Source organism: Thermobia domestica, chromosome 16 (genome assembly GCF_964235325.1).
Source record: "Thermobia domestica chromosome 16, izTheDome1.hap1.1, whole genome shotgun sequence".
In the NCBI taxonomy this organism is placed as follows: Eukaryota; Metazoa; Arthropoda; class Insecta; order Zygentoma; family Lepismatidae; genus Thermobia; species Thermobia domestica.
The window spans coordinates 130,757,279-130,777,713 of NC_137469.1; the positions used below are offsets into that span (position 1 = coordinate 130,757,279).

A 20,435-nucleotide genomic window follows, 5' to 3' on the forward strand; every position below is an offset into this window, starting at 1 on the left:
CTCCGTTTATGAGTTATTGTGGTTTAAATATTTGACCTTTGACCTCGATGGTCAGTACTTTTGGGACATGTAGTAGTTGGTGGCCTATTACTAAATCTGGAAGCATCACCTTAATATGTAGCTCCGTTTACGAGTTATTCTGGTTTAAATATTTGACCTTTGACCTCGATAGTCAGTATTTTTGTGACATGTAGTAGTTGATGACCTATTACTAAATGTGGAAACAGCACCTCCATATGAGGCTCTGTTTATGAGTTATTCGGGTTTAAATATTTGACATTTGGCCTCGATGTTCAATACTTTTGGAACATACAGTACTTGACAAATGCTTGTGTAATTTCTGCTATGTTACGTAGGGGTTGATAAAATCGAACGAATTCACGGCTGCTACTTTTTCATAGTCTTCTGTATTCTCTGCTGTATTAAATAGGGGTTGTAATATATGTTCATAATCTTATGTAATCTGTGCTATGTTAAATACTGGTTAAAAGTAACCCATAAAATAGCTCTGCTGTGTTAAAAATGCTTGTAAAACCTCTCTTATGTAATCTCTGCTATGTTACATAAAGGTTGGAAAATAAGCCATACTCTTTTATGTTACATAGGGGTATTGTGTTCGTAGTCTCTGTGTTCGCTGCCTTAAATAATTTCTGCTATGTTAAATTAGGGGTTGAAAAAGAGAACGAGTACAGTTCCATTGTTCTCTGTTATGTTAGTAGTCTGTGCTATCTTACATAAGAGTACTGTTAAAACATGTGTTCGTAGTGTTTGTGTTCATAGTCTTATGTAATTTCTCTTATGTTACATAGGGGTTGGAAAATGTGTTCATTGTCTTTTATTAGCTCTACTATGTTACATAATCCTATGTAATTTCTGCTATGTTACATAGAGGTTGGAAAATGTGTTAATTGTTTTTTATAGCTCTGCTATGTTATGTAGTCTGCTATGTTTGATAGGGGTCATAAAAGGGGACGAATACACCCTTAAAAGTACCCGTAAACATGACAGCCAATCAGCGTGCAGGGGGCGGGATGACAACCAATGAGCGTGTAGGGCGGGGTCACGACAGCCAATCAGCGTGCAGGGGGTGGGGTCACAACCAATCAGCGTGCAGGGAGCAGGGCCTTGTTCGTCACGTGATATGTGACAGCCAATCAGTATGCAGGGGACGTGGTCTTGGTCCAGCTCTGGTCTCTCCCTGATCCAGATCGATCCGATTTGCTCTACTCAAACCTATTGTTAGTTTTGATGATACAACTAACAGTGAGTGACTGTGTGCTTATTTCTTTTAAAAATTTTCTTAATAGACAGCTGCAGGCCGAAGGTTCAGTAAGTATCCTGCAACCAGTGGATTACTAATGTACAAAATCTCTATCTCTCCTACCAAAATCTCTCTATTCTTGCTGAAAATAATTGGTCAAAGAATTTTCTAGTTTTCATAAATTGACAAATGGAAATTTATTTCTCTTAATAAACTTACCTTCCTTGCTCCATTTTACAGATCCTAGAACCTGATGCATCTAGTACGTTTACCGTTCCTCTGGTAATGACATAAATTGATGAAGATATTCTATTGGGAGAAAAAATCGTTGCATCTTTTACAAAGTGGAGCTCATCTTGAACTGAACGGCATAATGAACGGAAAAAAGCTGTATTCTGGTCAGCAAATATTGGGACCTATGAAAACAAGGAAGCTTATATAGTAATCTTAAGGCTGAATAATTCAGAATTTAACCCGCAGGTTGTGGGGACTCTACCATATATCCTAAAGTGTAAAGCTTGTGTAAAAACTAAAGACCACGTGAGTGCGCGAACGAAGATTATTTCAAAATAATATTGTAAGTATATATTATTTCGTAAATAACCACCTACGGCATATCTAGAGGAATAATAAGATAGAGCTATTCAGTGCCTGGGGTGAATCGTAAAATGTAGATGCATATGCAAATGATTAAGAGTTTGTTTTAGAATTCTGTTTAAATTACAGCTTTGCAAATAGTAAATTACCGTTAAAATTATCACGAAAAACACATACGAAAATGTAAACATTCACCATACCTAATGCTAATGTCCTTAAAGATTCTTAAGAGTTTGGAATCCCTCACTTGATCAGTGTGTTTAGTACTATTCTCTAAGAGAGGGCGTAACCCTCTAAACTAAGGAATTGTCGATGAGAAGTCGAAAACGTTATGAACTGCCAGCTCACGCTTCTTCGTGTTCGAAATAGCACGCGTTGTGATGTAATTTTCAAGCTTTTGAACGGCCCTAGCTACAAAAGTATACACTTTCTCCACATGCCAATATGGAGGATTTTTTTTCCTTATTTTGATGTGAATAATCATTTCTTACAATTTGCCACTCTAGTCCAATAGACCCCAAAATTATTTCAATGGAAGAATATTAACAAATTAAGAAACAAACTCCCATAGTTTTACATACGATCTTTTTAGTCTTCTGATAAATACTACTTAAGCATTATTTTACCGATTAAATCGGTCATTGCTAATAAACCTTTCTTCATCATTTTGTTAAAATTTGTTGATTGTAGTTCAAACATTCTTATTTGTAAATAATGATACAAGTTATGTGTTATTCTTGTATAGACATTCCACAATATGAAAACTTAGGGGCGAACTAAGGGCCGGGCAACCCGGGTGACTTCCGGTGCGTCACAGTCAGGGGCGCCAAACGAATCTCAAAAAGAAAATTTTATAACGTGTTTTCTACTGTCCTTTTTGGTTTATATTCTTGTAAAGTACCGTTAATTACATAATCTTTATCTATTTTACCATGGGAGAAGAGAGTTTCATAGTACTAGGGGGCCTGTATCGACAAATGGAGACCTGACATGTAGAAGAAAGAGTGGAGTGGGAGTTCGTATTGTTTATAGAGGGCCATGTTCTTTGTGAACCTTGCCCAGGCTATGAATGTTACTGGATTTTATATATGTTACTCTTTTAAAGTGAAAGTGAAGGGTGAACAATATATACAGTACTTATTTTTAATTCCTTAGAAACTACACTGCCGCACAGTGGCCGGAAACTCGGAAAAAGCGGTCAAAAATCGATTTTGACAATTTCGCCGCCTATGAAATCGGTATTTATATTTTATTATAAGTATCTCTCCTGGTTTAAAACCCAGAGTTTGAGGACAGAGGAATATTTTTGCTGTCCATAAAATGCATGTAAACATGAACAAATAAAAAATGTCGAAAAATCAGTAAAAAAAAAAAAAAAAAAAGAACCAAACAATATCATATGTTTTAACCATTCATATCGTTTCTGAGCTCGATGAAAGCTTTTGAATAGTATATTGGACTCAAATACTGTGTGTTTAGTGAAGAATTTTATTAGTTTTTCATTGTCATATCATTTATATGATAGTTTTAGTGTTACCGAAAAGTTACATATATGCTTATGTTAGTAGCTCTGCAGTCTAAGCTTATCCTTGCTTATCTGCAAAATAAGGCTTATTGAGTTGACCATGAGTAGTACAAAGGTTGAGCAATGGAAGTAGCTGCAGCCAGGTGCAGCTGAAGGACTCAGAACCAATTAACTGGAAATGCGTGATGAGTAATGTTGTGATCGCAATCGAGATCCGCTATCTGAGCCCTACAAAGGGAAAAGGTATATTGTCTAGTACGTAATTTGGATTGTCCCTCGTCCCTGAATCAAAGTTGTAGTGAAAGCCTCGTACATAATGCAGTGATAAGCTATCAGTCATATGGAGCTGCTGTACATTAAACGTCAGTGCAGTACTATATAAGAAGATTCTATACTGAATCTCTTAATTTTACCGAAACAACGTAATCCTGAACTAAATTGCATTTCAGTAAGTATTAATGTTTCTTCGAAGATAGTGCATGTGCAAAATCGCAAACTTTATTTTTATATCCTAAGTCCAAACGCACATTTATTTTACACCGTCTTTTTATTAGTTGCACATACAATTAGAGGGAGAGCACATTGAACCTGTAACCGCTTCATGAAATCACATTAACACCTGTCATAACTTCGTACTGGTTAGCGATGAGGTACTGGTTAGCGAGGATCCACACTTTTGGACTACCCTGTATATATAACTGCACGTATTGCAGCAGGGGTTCTTCGAATCACTTTCGGAGTAGTTGCAATCGATTTACAAAGGACAATTACGTATAGAACGATAGAGAGACGTCCATCATCTTCTATTGTTTCGGAATAAACTATTTGTGTCCGCTTTTTCCAAGTTTACGACCACTGTGGCCGCGCCAAACTGTCAACCTTTGTTGTTCGATATTGTTTTTATTTATAAATATCGGTGCATTAATAATAATAATAATAATAATAATAATAATAATAATAATAATAATAATAATAATAATAATAAACACAATGTAATTAATGGGAGCAGGAAAATTCGGTGTAGGAAATTTCGGTGTAGGAAAATTCGGTGTAAGAAAACTCGGTGTAGGAAAATTCGGTGTACAGAAAATTCGATGTACGGAAAACTCGGTGTGGGGAATGTTCGGTGTAAAAAAGATTCGTTGTAGTAGACCGTAGGATTTATTAAAAACTTAACTTTGAGGATAAATGAGAGTATTAGTTTTAAGTTCAAACTTTGTGTAGAACGTACTTTTAATACTGTCTACTATAAGCAATTTTTAAAAATTGTGATCGTGAAATAATTTGAATTCTAGATTTCGAAGGATTTTAACATTTCATGGCCCTTACATGACGGGAAATTTGTTTTTCGATGTCCTTTCATGTGATTTAGCGAATCGACCATCGCTACCAATCGACATTTAATTTAAAACCTGTTTTTATGCTGTTTTGGAGGATGTCTCCTAGAATTTTCTACTTAAAAAAAAAAAAAAAGTTGGTAACTGGACGGGTAAAGTTGAAAATTGTAGACTTTTCAAAAATGTTCTGACGATTTTATGTCTATTTTATAAATAAATATTTAAATCTAAATTCTTCAAAAACAACATAGTTATTTATGTTACTCAAAGTTGTAAAAATAAATGTCTCAACTAAAGTATGTACGCCTGATTGGAGAAGTCAATAAGGAGTCAATAGGGTTGCAGTACTTGTTTACCTTAACTTAAGGCAAACAAACTAAAGTGTCTGATTGGAGGAGAAGTCCACTATTTGTACAAATATTATCTGATAAAACCATCCTGCTTTATATTGCCCTTTCCACTGAGACTTTTTTAATCAATATAGTTTTGCATCTTATATATGTATATGCAGAGTGATTCTTTCAAAACTCACAGATTCATTTGGCTCTAGAATTTCTAACTGAAGTTCGGTTTTCATGCGGTTTGTTGCAAATCATCAAGGGAGGATGGAAGATTTATGGGACTATGTTTACTTGTTTAAATTCATCAGGGGTAATATCGAGCAGGCCGCAAGAAAAATAGCAAATATTCGCCATTGTACGTTACAGTTCGAATGAGATATTGGATATTTGAAGCGAAATTGAATAATACAAATTAAGTGTAAGTGAAATGAAATGAAATCTTTTAGTTTTACGTCCCACGGTTATGCCGGTTAGGCTAAATGAGACGGTGATGATGAGAATTGAGTGAAATGGTGGAATGAAGAAAGTGGTAGGAAACGGGAGAACCCCGAGAAAACCCACGAGTACAGTGTTTGTCCACCACAAAGTCCACACGGCGCGATCTGGGATCGAACCAGGGACCCCATGCACCGGAGTTGAACGCTCTACCATTGAGCCACCACGCCCCCAAAAATTAAGTGTTAGTGGTAACACACACAAATTACATGTTGGATAGCCGGTTTCTCGCTACAAATGACAGAGAGATTTCTTGGTTGACTTAAAGAGTCGGTAACTGACATCTTGCACAACATCCGCCAGCGGCGTCCGATGCTTCCCTGCCTTACTCAGAAGCGATCCTGTTTCCTGCAATTTATTCACTAGCGACCATATTATGTTCCTGTTTGGGGCAGAACGTGAGGCAAAGTTGCGTGTAACTGCCGTTTGCGTAGCAACAACAGATCCCGGTCTCCAAAATCTTTTTAACGATAAAATCACGTTGCTCCAAAGAGTACATTATTGTAACTGTGTCCTGATCATATTGGTACAGTAGCACAGCATAATTCTCAATACAACAGCCCAGTTTCCTGTTTCTTATTGACCGTCGCGAGGTTGCCATCTAACGAAGAAACTCAAATCTCCACACCGCACCTCACCTAATTCCAATTCGGTACGGTGGCAAATATTTGCTGCTTTTCTAGATGCGTGGCCGATATTACCCCAAATGAATTTAAACCAGTAAGCATAGTTCCATAAATCTCGCAACGTTCCTTGATCATTTGCCACAAACCGCATGAAAATCGGACTTCGTGAGTTTTAAAAGAATCACCTTGTATATGTTCTATCACATACTATATAGGAAAGGTGTTTTTAATTGTTCCTATAACTATTCTCTGAACTTATAGTTGTAATTGTTTTATTTCTAATTCAAAAAGTGTCAGCTTCATTGTGTGATGAAAAGTAGTTTATAGTAATACCCCGCAAAAGACATGCAAGAGGTATTGGATTGAAGGCAAAAAAAAAAAAAAAAAAAAATAATAATAATAATAAATTTGCTTTTCTTGAAATAGGAAATAACATTTTATTCGTTACATTTTATGGTTTTCGTTTTCACAATATGAAGTGTCGTAAATTATCGTAAGTGGTAATATTCAATATGTATTACACCGAATCTACCTTACACCTAAATTTCCCCACACCGAATTTTCCGTACACCCAATTTTCTGTACACCGAATTTTCCTACACCGAGTTTTCTTACACCGAATTTTCCTACACCGAAATTTCCTACACCGAATTTTCCTAGACCCGTAATTAATACCATATGTATATTTTAAGTACTAAATATACCTATAACGTGTATTTGAGTATTAATTTTTCTTTTTGAGAAATGGGTTTAAAATATTAAAATCACTGTATAAAATGTAAATTATAGGCTAGAAGTAGGGGGACGCCAAAATATCACTTTGTCTGGATGAAAATTTTGCCTTGGTCCGTCACTGTGAAAAGATCTACAATGTAATTGTTCAGTCTCAGCAGGGTATTAAAATTGCAGTATGCTGTGGTCCTCAGTGAGAAAAATCTTTAAGGAAATTTAGAAACAACCGAAAAAATTTTTCCGTTTCATGAAAGGTTGTTTAACTTTTTCCTACATCGTTGTTGTGCCGTAAACTCTATTTGTAATAGAAGTCCTAGAAGAAAATATCATAGTTACTTAAAATTAACGATATTTAATGTACCTTTTCCATAGAATGTATTTTCGATCACAGAAAATCATAATATCAATTTTTTATTAGTTTCGCGTCCACAATACAAAATTCTGTCGTAAGTTTACTATTTATAGTTATGTAAGTTTTTCATTACCCAAAATTCCAAAGTTTAACTGAAGGAACTCATTAAAATAAATATTGAAAATTTACAGGAAATAAAAAATGAATATCCATGAATTTATTCAGAAACGAAGAAAAATAGCTGTTTTTCTAAGTTTTAAAAATATATATAAAAAGAAGTACGAAGCTGCAGGCTGCAATAAGTAACTTTATTTTTATTTATAAAATAAAATATTTTTTAGCGTTAGGTTATTTATGTATTTTCCTATCATATATTTATTATGTTTTGTTTATTATTTTTTTTTTATAGTTTTTATAAATAACAATTATATAGTTCCACTACAAAGTTTCCTCTGTCTTTATTATTTTTAGAACTAGAATTTGTAATAATAAACTGTACTGTTCTTACAACAGTCTATGTACTACTGAGACAGACAGACAGAGAGAGAGAGAGAAGGAGAGAGAGAGAAACCTATAAGAAACTGTTCCGAACTCAGGAATTTCTGGGGTACTCGAAAATCCGTGTTCATATAACCATAGAGAAATAGATAAAGCCATAAGTAAAAACTCTTCTTTATAAGGAATCTTCATGTAGTGTTTTAATATAAAATAAAAACTTTAGTTTCTCTATGTACTTTTCTTGTACTTTATACACAAACACACACAAATACCTTGTACCTACTATCCATTTCATAAAGATAGGCCCCTGACTTCGCGGTGCTGCCGTGACGTCCAGTCAAAACTTATATTACATTGTCGTACCTCGTTGGAATTGTTGAAATGTTGTCTTTTCAATACTTAAGACATACAAATTTTCTTTGTACTGTGTAGTGAGAAAAAATAAAAATTAATGAAAAAGTGCGTATTTTTTCGTTCTTTTTTGGTAAATCAATGTTTATAGGACTATATCTCGGAAAGGAGATAACATGAAATAATTTCCTGTGCACGATATGTAGATGCATATATTACTTGTAAGTTCTGAAAATTTCATTACTCAACACGTAGTAATTTTCTTGTTATTCAATAAAAAGTGAGACATCATTATCTCTGAATTGCGGTGTATTAATAATCTGAAAAAACTTTTAGATAGATCTTAAAGTAGCTTTTTCAACCAAACTGTTTTGATTTGTTTTAAAAAAATAAACAATCACAAATATTGACATTATGATTTTCTCAGCTTTGCGCCCTTCGCTATCGCAGTTTATACGGAGTGCTACGTTGCCACATTTTCCTTTTGCGTATACACTCTCAGACGAACGGGTATTTAAACTTGTCACGCACACTGTACGGCACTTTTTAGAGATATTTCTAAAATTTTATGTCTTCACAGATTTTAAACCAATTTTTTAGAAATTAACAGGATATACAGTAAATGTGCCAAATGTTCAAAATTAGAAAAGCGAACTCTTATTTTGTTTGGATTTGCATGTGATGGTCCTCGAAAATTTGTTGCTTTTTGTCAGTTTTTAACTTACTGCACGCAGTACAAAATACTCTTGCACAGAAACAAATACAAGCACAAACTTTATTATACGATACAACCTTAGTTGATATATAATATTAAGTTCACACTTCACAGGAAATCTGTTTTCAGATCTAGTGTTGTACATTTCGAAGCACTTTCCCACGCAAAGTCCAACTTTATATATCAGGCAATAAACCAGGGATGCAAATAAGCAACAAAAGTTTACTCGCCCACGAAAAAAGTTACTAGCCCACATCACATAATAAAAATAATTTACTTAACTTCCATATGATATTAAATACTCGCTCGCACCGATGAACCACACGCCCCGGGCGAGTGGTTATTTGCATCCCTGCAATAAACGTTAATATTTATTACAAACTTTCTTTCACTTTGCGGATGCTACGTACTTGTAGTCTGGATTCCACGTTTATCAGTAGGTCCACGTCTCATATAGCCTCATTGCTGAACAGGACGTTCAACTCAAAATCAACTCAACTTTTTTTTTTCTATAAAACTTCATCGGTAAAAACAGCTGAAACACTTTATATGTGGAATACTCTGTAGATAGCCCATCATTTTGATCGATTCCCGGGACACCACTAAACAGGGGTTTTGCGTTTACTTAAATTTTATCGCTCCAAGCTACATCAGAATCTGTCTTTAAATAGGAACGACACGTTTTTTTTATCTCTTTCCTGGCGCAGCCTCAGGTTCACTTGAAACATAGTTACTATCTTGTTCACTCACGAATACGCCACTGAGCACAGAATAATCAATGTCATTACTATTCATTACTAACTCATAACCGTCTGAGTTGGAGTCATTCATCAGTTCTGCAATTCATTATTGGTAAAATTTTTTCCTCTTCTTTTTGTAATACCACCGCTCGTAATGGAATATCCTTATATATATATGTGTGTGTGTGTGTAAGTTTTTGACGCCTACGAACCGAAAGGAAGTGTTGAAGACGTAATCAGTGCGACGTGATTAGACGCAAATAGGCCTACAGCCCTCGTCAGCTACTCATTGCATTGTTTTCTTCCGTTGAAAGAAAGCAAAGGACCCATTCTGTGTTACTGTACATTCGGCAGGGGAATTCATCGCAGAACTTGGGTGAACACGTGATTGCCAAGGCTACATTTCTTTTTAACCTTTAACATGTTCGTAAGTTAGAACAGGGGTGCCCACAAGGGGGGGCTATGACGCAAACTGCGTCATTGAAATATTTGGGGGGTTAAAATCTATATAAATATGTTTGATGAGGGGGGTAAAATTAATCGAAAAGAAGATTTTTTTCATGGAAGAACACCTACGGATAGACAATTGGGGGGGGGGTGCGTCATAGACATAAAGGGGGGTGGGCACCACTTTCTAGAAAGTGTTATACTGATAGATCTTGAGGTAGAAATGGAGCCATTGTTAATAAGTGTCCAGGAAGATAGCAGGAGCAGCGATGAGTCAACAAACTCATTACGAAAGTGAATGAAGTAAATAGATTAAGAGATGAGTTTTTGGATGTTTTACTTCAACGTTTTATTGCAATTACATTGTGATGTGTAATGCATTATTACTATTTTTATGATGTGAAAGGTTATAATAAATGCCTTTTCCTATTACATTCTTATGAAGTAGGCTTCGCGCTACAAGCTTCCTGAACGCAAGAACACTGCACGACAGCGGTGCCGCACTTCCACTTCCTGTATGCTGTTTCTTCATATAAGGACGGGGAATTTAAAGATTGGGCTGCAATATGGCTCACCGCTTAACGCAGAGAATATGTTGAAGTAAAAAAAAAATAAAAAATAAATACTCTACCAACTAAACCTTTTTTTGTTAATAGTTTCAAATATTTGGAACACTAGACTTCCAAATTTTCGAACAGTGTTTTGTACGTTTCTCTACCTACCATGGTAAAGGAGATCAGAGCGTCGTACATTTGTTTTAATTACACAAAAGTATCAAGTGATGAAAATTGAACTTTTCACAACTTACAGTTAATGGATGCATCTACATATTGTACACAGGAAATTATTTCACGTGATCTCTTTTCTGAGATATAGTCCTATAAACATTGATCTACCAAAAACGTACGAAAAAATACGCACTTTTTCATGAATTTTTATTTTTTTCTCACTACATAGTACAAAGAAAAATTTTCTCTCTCAAGAATTGAAAAGACAACATTCCAGCAATTCCAACGAGGTGCGACAGTGCAATGTAAGTTTTGACTGAACGTCACGGCAGCACCACAAAATCAGCGGCCTATCTTTATGAAATGGATAGTAGGTATTGTTTTCTTACCAAGCACAAAATAATATTTGTAAATTTTCTAGTTATGAAGAAATGTTATTGGAAAATTATAATCTGGTGTTATTTAATATTGGTATGCAACCATTGAACCATGGGTGGCGATAAAGGGGGCAAGAGGGGGCAGTTGTCCCCACTTTTTTGAAGTGACGCTCAGAGCTATAAAAGGACGGTAGTGTGTCTTCGGTGCTTTACGTTGTTACGTATTAGTGAAACTTAGATTCAGATATAAACGATCTTCAAACCCTTACTATACTTATTAGGATACGCCGGAAAAATGAATTTTCGATTATGGGTAATGTGGAAAAGGTTCCACTGCTAGTAATAAGTTCACACAAGAAATTAGATGTCTTTTAGGATAATTCCTTGATTTGTCGAAAAAGCCGCCTTGAAGTTTCGCTAAAGCGCAGTTTTTTTTTAAACAATATGTTATTTTAAAGCCATATGTAGGTGAATATTCATATTCAGTATTGAAAATGCCTAAATAAGCTCTGATTATGGTAAAGTCAACAAATATAGAATACTTTGGGAACAAAAGGATGGGATTCTTGTGGAATTCTTGGAACCAGGATGAACAAATACAGCAAATGTGTATTACCAGACACTGAATTATGATCTGCGACGTGCCGTCCAAAATCGGCAGAGAAGAATATTACGCTTTGTAATTCTTCTGATCTATGACAAAGCCAGCCAACACACAGCTGCTAGTACTGATGAGACAGTTCAAAGATTTCGACAGGAAATATTCAATCATACCCGTTACAGCCTGACTTTGCCCTCAGCAATTCCTTTCTTTGTCTTCGTGTGAAGACGTAGCTTGCATAAGTGTCTCAACGACAGTGAAGTGATCAAGATATGAGGGTTGCATTCTCATGCTGCAGAGTTTGGCACAGACTGTATAGAGCTTGTGCCACGCATCTGAAATGCCTAGACGTTCATTGTGGCTACGTCGAAAATAGCCAAGGGAGGTAATTCTATATCAATCACAATAAATTTTCTCTTGCGTAATTTTCTTGTATTTTTTTAAATATCGACCCTTTTGATCTGTTTTGTGTGTATATATATATGCATCAATACCTACCACCGTCAAGCGATTAACAGGCATTATCGCAACATAAAAATAAATACATACAAATATCTCCCGTTACTCCGTGCCACCTTTTATAGGATAGTTGTTAAAATATAATTGTTAGTTAAATATTTAATCAACAATTTCACTGAAAATAAACATAAAACAAGTGATAACATAATGATAGAGATATTAAATGCTCTTTATTTTCTAAATACAGTACAATGACTTACCTGGCTCAATGATTTGTGATACATCGACAGCATAATATCTTCTCGGAGTGTAGGATGAAATATTTTCAAAAAAGCCTCTAATTTTAGTCCTCTTGTTCTTTCCCATATCTGGCCGTGTGTATCTATAACTTCCCTGTTAAAGTATATCAAGTATGAATTGATAGTTTTAAGGGTCTCATTTGATGAGAAAAATGGCATTTAGACTGAAGTCTAATCTAACCCGTAGAACGCCAAAAAATCAGGTAATAGTGACTCAGATTCTCAACATCATTATCATAGATATTCTGCCATTTTAGCAGGTCATTTGTCGCAAATTAAAAATTTCCATGCATGTACTAAAAGTGATATATCGTTTCGAAAAATGTATATGTGTATACTGAAAGAGCATCCAGAGTTTTCTGGTCTGAAACTGAAATATTGTGCCCATGTGCCACGACCCTATGACCATGTGGCACGATCTTCAGCTAAGCTCTTCGTCCCAAAGAGGAATTTTCTGTTTTAATATCGTCCATGAACTTTAACCTCCTTCTACTTGTCCCTCTTTTTCCTTCCACGGTACTTTGTACCACATCTAATATTATACATTTCATTCTCAGAGAATGTCTCATCCAGTTTCTTTCCCTCTCTTTTTAATTACATCTAAAATGGATCTTTACTCCACTGCTGTTCCAAACACTTCCTCCTTTCCTTTTCGTCCAACCCAGGTAATGATGTCCATTCTTCTGCAGATTAAAATTTCGAAAGCCCCCAGTTATTTGCAGTTGCAATGTCCATGTTTCTGCCTCATACAAAACATTTTTTTCTTAACGTTTTTCTGTAGGACCCATAAAATAAACATTTCTTTTTTCCTAAATTGTTCTTTAGCCATTTATATCCATGCTTTTAGTTCACGTTCTCATTATTGGTACTACCAAAATATCGAAGAATAGTAACCTGCTATTCTGTACCCTCCTATTTTTGTATTTGATACCGTTCCAAACACTCAGAAATGTTAAATTCTTTGTCTACCATAATTCACCGCACATTCAGTCAATTTCACGTATTTTAAGCACATGTTTAGAGGTCTTATGTTTCGTTAATAAATATAATACAGGGTGGAGTAGCTAGTTTTCTTTAAACCGCTAGTACTTGGCGATGAGTAGGGTTATTGATTTTGAGCGACCGTTGGCAGAGAGCTCAGACAATTAGTCCGTCAGTTAGACCACTAAAAATGAGAAAATAACATCACAAAGAGGGAGGAGCTGCAACCAGTACAAAATCGTTCAACATAGTCCCAGCAGTGAAAAAATGCATGTTGGTCACTCTGAATCAGTAGCTTTCCCAATATAGTGGCCAAAAACAAAACGATGGCATCAATTCTGAAAATCATAAGAATTCTCTCAAATAACATGTGTTTTAAAAGTTTTGACGTTCAAGTATATGGTTTTCGAGTTTAAGGAATATGAATTTTGATTTTAAAAAGCATTAACTGGCTTTATTGTATATAAAGTGCATAAATTTACAAAAACACAATGGATAAAATAATAAATTTACTCCAAAATTCTACGATTATTTAATTGTCCTAAATATTGAGGAATTGTGTGCAAATTAGATAACGTTCTTAACATAGCTAATATGGTTCACGTATATATAATCTGAAATCTCTGAATATAGTATTTTACAAATATGTGTACCACATTAGTAGCACCTTTATTTTAGTATAAATCAGCAATGCAAAATTATATATTAAATATACTTTTAACGCGGTAAGTTATGTCTGGTGTAATTGTTTATATATATATATATATATATATATATATATATATATATATATATATATATATATATATATATATATATATATATATAATTTTCTTCACTTTAGTACCAGTGGATTCATCAGAGCTAGAATCTACATCATCTATCATATTCTAACAGTGAATCTTGCAGAAATTAGTGCAAGAAATACCAGCGTCGACACAGGAGCAGCTTCTTTCTCCCACCTCCACTTATAGTTGCATGACACGAACTGCAGTATTTCTTCTGGAGCTGGTTTGCCATCAATCCATTGTAGGCCCCTATGGTGATAGTTGAGTCATTAATGTTCCACCCATGGCCACATGGAGATGGTGTGTCAGGTTCTCGTTGTACTGCTCTTTTTCATACGGAGCAGTCCGGAAATTTGCTCACCTAATATGCAGTTTGAGTGAAGAACAACATGATGGTAATCCTTCTGGTTGATCAGTGCACCATTTAACACAATGAAAATCGTACCGTAACAAGTTTGTATAGTTTGGCCAGTTATCCTGGGTGTACAGTTTGCAAAAAAATTCTAACAACAAAAAAGTTTCCTCATCGACGTCCCATTGTAAACCCAACCGTTGTTGAGCTTTTAAATATGTACTTGATGTCCTGGTAATGCCAGAAGAAAGTCTGAAAGTGTAATATCAGTAGGTAGCCAATTGGTTATAGCAGTGACAATGTTCTGACACACTATTATTTCTTACTTTTCCACTTTTTCCAATATATATATATATATAAATATATATATATATATATATATATATATATATATATATATATATATATATATATATATATATATATATATATATAGAATTCTTAATACCCATAGACTGGTAGAGCAATAGTAGAAGCATATCTGTGTCATCGGCATGAATAACAAATGGTTGATGAAGGGAGCAGAAACATCTTAGTGTCACCTTGTGTACTGCACATTTCTTCTACTAATGAAACATTGTCTTTTTCAGTTTTCCAACAGTCACATCCACATATAACCAACAACTTTCTACTATCTGTCTGAAAACTTCCTTCTTCCACTTTGAAACAAAAAACTGAATTTACCTCTGTTTTGTTTTCAGAACTTTGTAATAAGGAGTGCCACTGAGATACTGCATAAGATCCAATGAGATTTTTATATTTTGGACCAGATGTGGAGGGAGGTCTTTTTTCTCGTTCTGCAAACTTAATGGAGGTGTCGATATACACATCAAAGACAATATCAACATCTCGCTGCTTGTGGAAATAATGGTGTTGAAAACTACCTGAGCCAATGCAGAAAATGTCATTCCCTTCATCAGTAGTAATCGCGGCACTTGGCCGAAGTTTGGACTTTGACCCCGACCATTGTGACGTCATAGGTCAAAGGTCAATGACCTTGGCCCGGGGTCAATGACCTAGGGGTACATACGACCACCCCCTCTAAATTTTGGCAGGGGTACCTTGGCCCACCCCCTAAATTTTGACAGGGGTACATAGGACCACCCCCCTTAAATTTTGGAAATTGCCAAATCTAAAAATTTGGTATGGTAGCCTAGGACCACAGTATGTACCCCTATCAGTATTGGGTGTCTATGTCGTTCCCTTTTATGAGTAAAAAATTGCCAAAAATTCAAATTTCGGGGTTTTTGGCCTAATTTATCCCCTTTGATGAGGTGTTATTACCTTATATAGTTATATGGGCGTATACAGGGGTCCATTACCTTTCATAAGACATGGGTATATTAATGCAAGCCTTGAAAAATTTGGGAGGGGTACCTTGGCCCACCCCTTAAATTTTAGAAATTGCCCAATTTAAACATTGGGTATTATAGTATAGGACCCTAATATGTATTATGATAAATTTGGATGGTCCACCTCGTTCCCTTTTAGGGGTATCAAATTGCCAAAATATAAACGTAAGAAATACGTAGTACCACGTGTTTGGTTTTGACCTATGTTATCCCCTTGGATGAGGTCCTATTACCTTATATGTTTATATGAGCGTATACAGGAGTCTATTACCTTTCATAAGACATGGGTATATTGGTGCACCCCTTTCAAATTTGGAAGGGGTACCTTGGCCCACCCCTTTATTTTTAGAAATTGTCCAATTTAAACATTTGGTATAATAGTATAGAACCCTAGTATGTATCACTATAAATTTGGGTGGTCCACCTTGTTCCCTTTCATGGGTACAAAATTACCAAATTTTAGTACAACCACGTGTTTGGTCTTTTCACCTAATTTATCGCGTTTGATGAGGTGTTATTATCCTATATGATTATATGGGCGTATACAGGGGTTCATTCCCTTTCATAACATATGGGTATATTGATGCACCCCTTGAAAAATTTGGGAGGGGTACCTTGGCCCACCCCTTAAATTTTAGAAATTGCCCAATTTAAACATTTGGTATTATAGTATAGATCCCTAATATGTATTATGATAAATTTGGATGGTCCACCTCGTTCCCTTTTAGGGTATCAAATTGCCAAAATATAAACGTAAGAAATACGTAGTACCACGTGTTTGGTTTTGACCTAAGTTATCCCCTTGGATGAGGTCCTATTACCTTATATGTTTATATGAGCGTATACAGGAGTCTATTACCTTTCATAAGACATGAGTATATTGGTACACCCCTTTAAAAATTTGGAAGGGGTACCTTGGCCCACCCCTTTATTTTTAGAAATTGCCCAATTTAAACATTTGGTATAATAGTATAGAACCCTAGTATGTATCACTATAAATTTGGGTGGTCCACCTTGTTCCCTTTCATGGGTACAAAATTACCAAATTTTAGTACAACCACGTGTTTGGTTTTTTCACCTAATTTATCGCGTTTGATGAGGTGTTATTATCCTATATGATTATATGGGCGTATACAGGGGTTCATTCCCTTTCATAACATATGGGTATATTGATGCACCCCTTTAAAAATTTGGGAGGGGTACCTTGGCCCACCCCTTAAATTTTGGAAATTGCCCAATTTAAACATTTGGTATAATAGTATATGACCCTAATATGTATTACTATAACCTCGTTCCCTTTTAGGGATACAAAATTGCCAAATTTTAATACAACCACGTGTTTGGTCATTTGGACCAATTTATGCTCTTGGATGAGGTCCTACTACCTTATATGGTTATATGGTTATGTTTGGGTGTCTATTCCCTATCATAAGAAATAGGTACATTTGTGCACCCCTTTAAAAATTTGGAAGGGGTACCATGGCCAACCCCTTAAATTTTGGAAATTTTCCAATTTGAGCATTCGGTATCATAGTACATGCCTCAACATGTATCATGATAAATTTGGGTGGTCCACCTCGTTCCCTTTTAGGGGTACAAAATTGCCAAAAATATAAACGTAAGCAATACGTTGTACCACGTGTTTGGTTTTTGGCCCAATTTCTCCCCTTTGATGAGGCTCTATTACCTTATATGGTTATATGGTCATGTATATGGGTTCATTTCCTATCATAAGACATGGGTACATTGACGCACCCTTTAAAAATTTGGGAGGGGTATCTTGGCTCATCTACTCGGTTTTAGAAATTTTTTAATATAAGCATTTGGTATCATAGTACAGGACTTCAATATGTACCACTATAAATTTGGATGGTCCACATCGTTCCCTTTCATGGGTAAAGAACTACCAAAAAATCAAATTTCCGAGGTTATTGACACCTATTTAGCACGTTATATGGGTATGTACAGAGGTTTATTACCTTTATATGTTTATGTTCCCTTTTAAATTTGGGAATTATCAAATAACAAAATTCGGTAAACGTTTTCTAGGACCCATTGGTGTTCCTCTTATGACCAAATATTCAAAATTTAAAGGTTATTGACCGGCTTTATTATTGAATAAGTACAGGATTTATTACTTTTTCATAAGACACAGGTGTATTTGTGTACCAATCTTAAATTTTGGGAGGAGGTACATTTCTTATTGTCATATCAATAATTGGTAATTGGATAGTATCTCATTCATTGGGTAAATCATTGTCAAATATGAGTATGATCACGTGATCAGTTATTAACCTATGATGGGATTAGGAGTCCAGAACATTGGTACATTGAAACTTTGTAGGATAATTTGAGAATGCGTCATTGGTTTTGATTATTCCCGCCAAATATAAACGTAAGCAAGACGTTGTACCACGTGATTGTCCTTGATGAGGTAGTGTACAGGGATTCATTTCCTTTGTTGTGGTACTTCTTAAGTTTGAGTACACACACACTTCTAGAAAACAGTTGGTTCTACTCAGGTAAACAATTGACGGACATTATTGACCTTATTGAACATATAATGATATGATTAACTCTAAGACTTAGGTATATCAAGAGAAGTATTCTTTAAATTTGGGAATGGTGATAAACAGAATTTTTAACATAAGGTGCGAAATTTGAAACAATACATTGAACTTTAGTCACAGCTCATAGTCTAAGATCATTGGTGGTGATTGATTTGAAATCTGATAGCTAACCTTATTGAATCTTATGACTCATAGACGAAAGGCAATACATGCTACAACAGTTTGAAATTTAATCATAAGGTGATGTAATCTGACACTAGCAAAGTTATTGTTAATGCAATTTGATTGGATGATCACTATCTTTCCTGCAATCTGATTGGTTGATCACTATCTTTCGTGCAATCTGATTGGTTGCTGATTTCAAATCTTTGCTGTATTCAGTTTTAAGTTTTGTTTAACATTGAAAAATCTTGGTTTCGTTCAACATTTTGCACTCACTGATAAATATGATCAAAACCGTTTATTTGTTAATCGAATAGTTAAAAACCGGATAACGTTTGACGGTTAACCGTGAAACGTAAAATTTTTAGTTTGAAATTTTTTTGCTTGAAACTTTTTGTTTGAAAATTTGTTGTTTAAAATTTTTTCGTTTCCAAATTTTTTGTTTAAAATTTTTTTGTTTCGAATTTTGTTTTTCAAAATTTTGTTTAAAATTTTTTGTTTGAAATTTTTTCGTTTCCAAATTTTTTGTTTGAAATTTTTTGTTTCAAAATTTTGTTTGAAATTTTTTTTCGTTTCAAAATTTTGTTTGAATTTTTTTCGTTTGAAATTTTTTGTTTGAATTTTTTCGTTTCAAAATTTTGTTTCAAAGATTTTTGTTCTAAATTTTTGTTTCAAAGTTGGTTTGACATTTTTTAAAAGTTTGTGCACTCATTAGTAAAGAACCGGAACTGTTTAGAGCAAAAACCTCTGGCAACATTGTGGTGCAATAGTACACGTCAGAACATGATAATGCAACGTCATCAGTTTTCATCATCGTTCGAGTTAGTATTCATGATAACATCATCATGGCTACTTGTCTGCAGTTTCTAAACACGCGTGATGTGATGAAATCATTTACCAAGATTACTGATTTACAACAGAATGTACCTTATAGAATCTTAGCTAGCCAAATGATCCCTACAAAGTTTGGATTAAGAATCGTAGTGAAGCTTGAAAATGATAAGAATATAATTTTACCAGCAAGATATTTACCCATGGAAGCATCAAAACAAGAAGAACTGTTACGTTTCTTAAATTCTGGATCTGTATCTTTATGTTACAAAGGATTCTTGGGTCGAAGTCATCAACTTGAATTTAGTACACAGCCAGATTCGTCAGCAATTGTGATTCAAACGTCAGCACATCAGCCGTAGTTGTATGAATTTGGTTGGTCGGCATGACGTCAGCGACTGTGATGAAACCATGAATTCAAACGTCAGCACATTCCTTACCAATGACGTCAGCAATAACTATAAACCAGCAAATACAGTGTCATCCCACGAAATCATTTGAGCAAGTGCTTTTCAGGAGGAAAGATGTGTACTTCTAACGATAAAGAGTTCATCTTCGCAAGCTATTATCCAATAAATATATTTCAAACAAAACATGTGATGATTGGTATCAGTGCTAGAACATTTGAACCTGTGATTCGATTGGGCAAAGCAGAACAATTTGGTGTACAACTGACCTGTGAAGAATGGCAAATATTATGTTCACGAATCGACCAAATGAACGATTATTTTCATGATGAGCTAAATGTGACCATAGTCAAATCATTAGGCTCAAATCATGAAGTGGTGCTGCGTACAGTCCTCGAAGAGAAGATGGTGCTGTTACGTAAAAAGAGTACATTTCATGTCCCTCGCAATCTGGTGTATCTAACACAAACGGAATGGAACAAATTCATCAGCGTATTTCAGTGTGTGAAAC

The 20,435-nt window shown here is 35.0% G+C and overlaps 2 protein-coding genes across 4 annotated transcripts in view; one reads left to right on the forward strand and one right to left on the reverse strand.

Moving 5' to 3' along the window:
* LOC145673417 (uncharacterized) overlaps window positions 1-20,435 on the reverse strand; it is a 755,597-nt gene that overhangs the window by 241,534 nt on the left and 493,628 nt on the right. The window contains exons 24-25 of the mRNA XM_081743106.1: window positions 12,443-12,575; window positions 1,481-1,677 (exon numbers count right to left, since the gene is read on the reverse strand). Coding sequence (XP_081599232.1) covers window positions 1,481-1,677; window positions 12,443-12,575 — 330 coding nt within the window. The remainder of the gene's footprint in view (window positions 1-1,480; window positions 1,678-12,442; window positions 12,576-20,435) is intronic.
* LOC145673418 (uncharacterized) overlaps window positions 1-20,435 on the forward strand; it is a 207,508-nt gene that overhangs the window by 29,498 nt on the left and 157,575 nt on the right. The window contains exon 2 of one of the 3 annotated variants that reach the window (XR_014128765.1): window positions 1,502-1,838. The exons of the other annotated variants lie outside the window; for them this stretch is intronic. The gene's annotated coding sequence lies outside the window, so the exon portion shown is untranslated. The remainder of the gene's footprint in view (window positions 1-1,501; window positions 1,839-20,435) is intronic. 3 annotated transcript variants of the gene reach the window in all.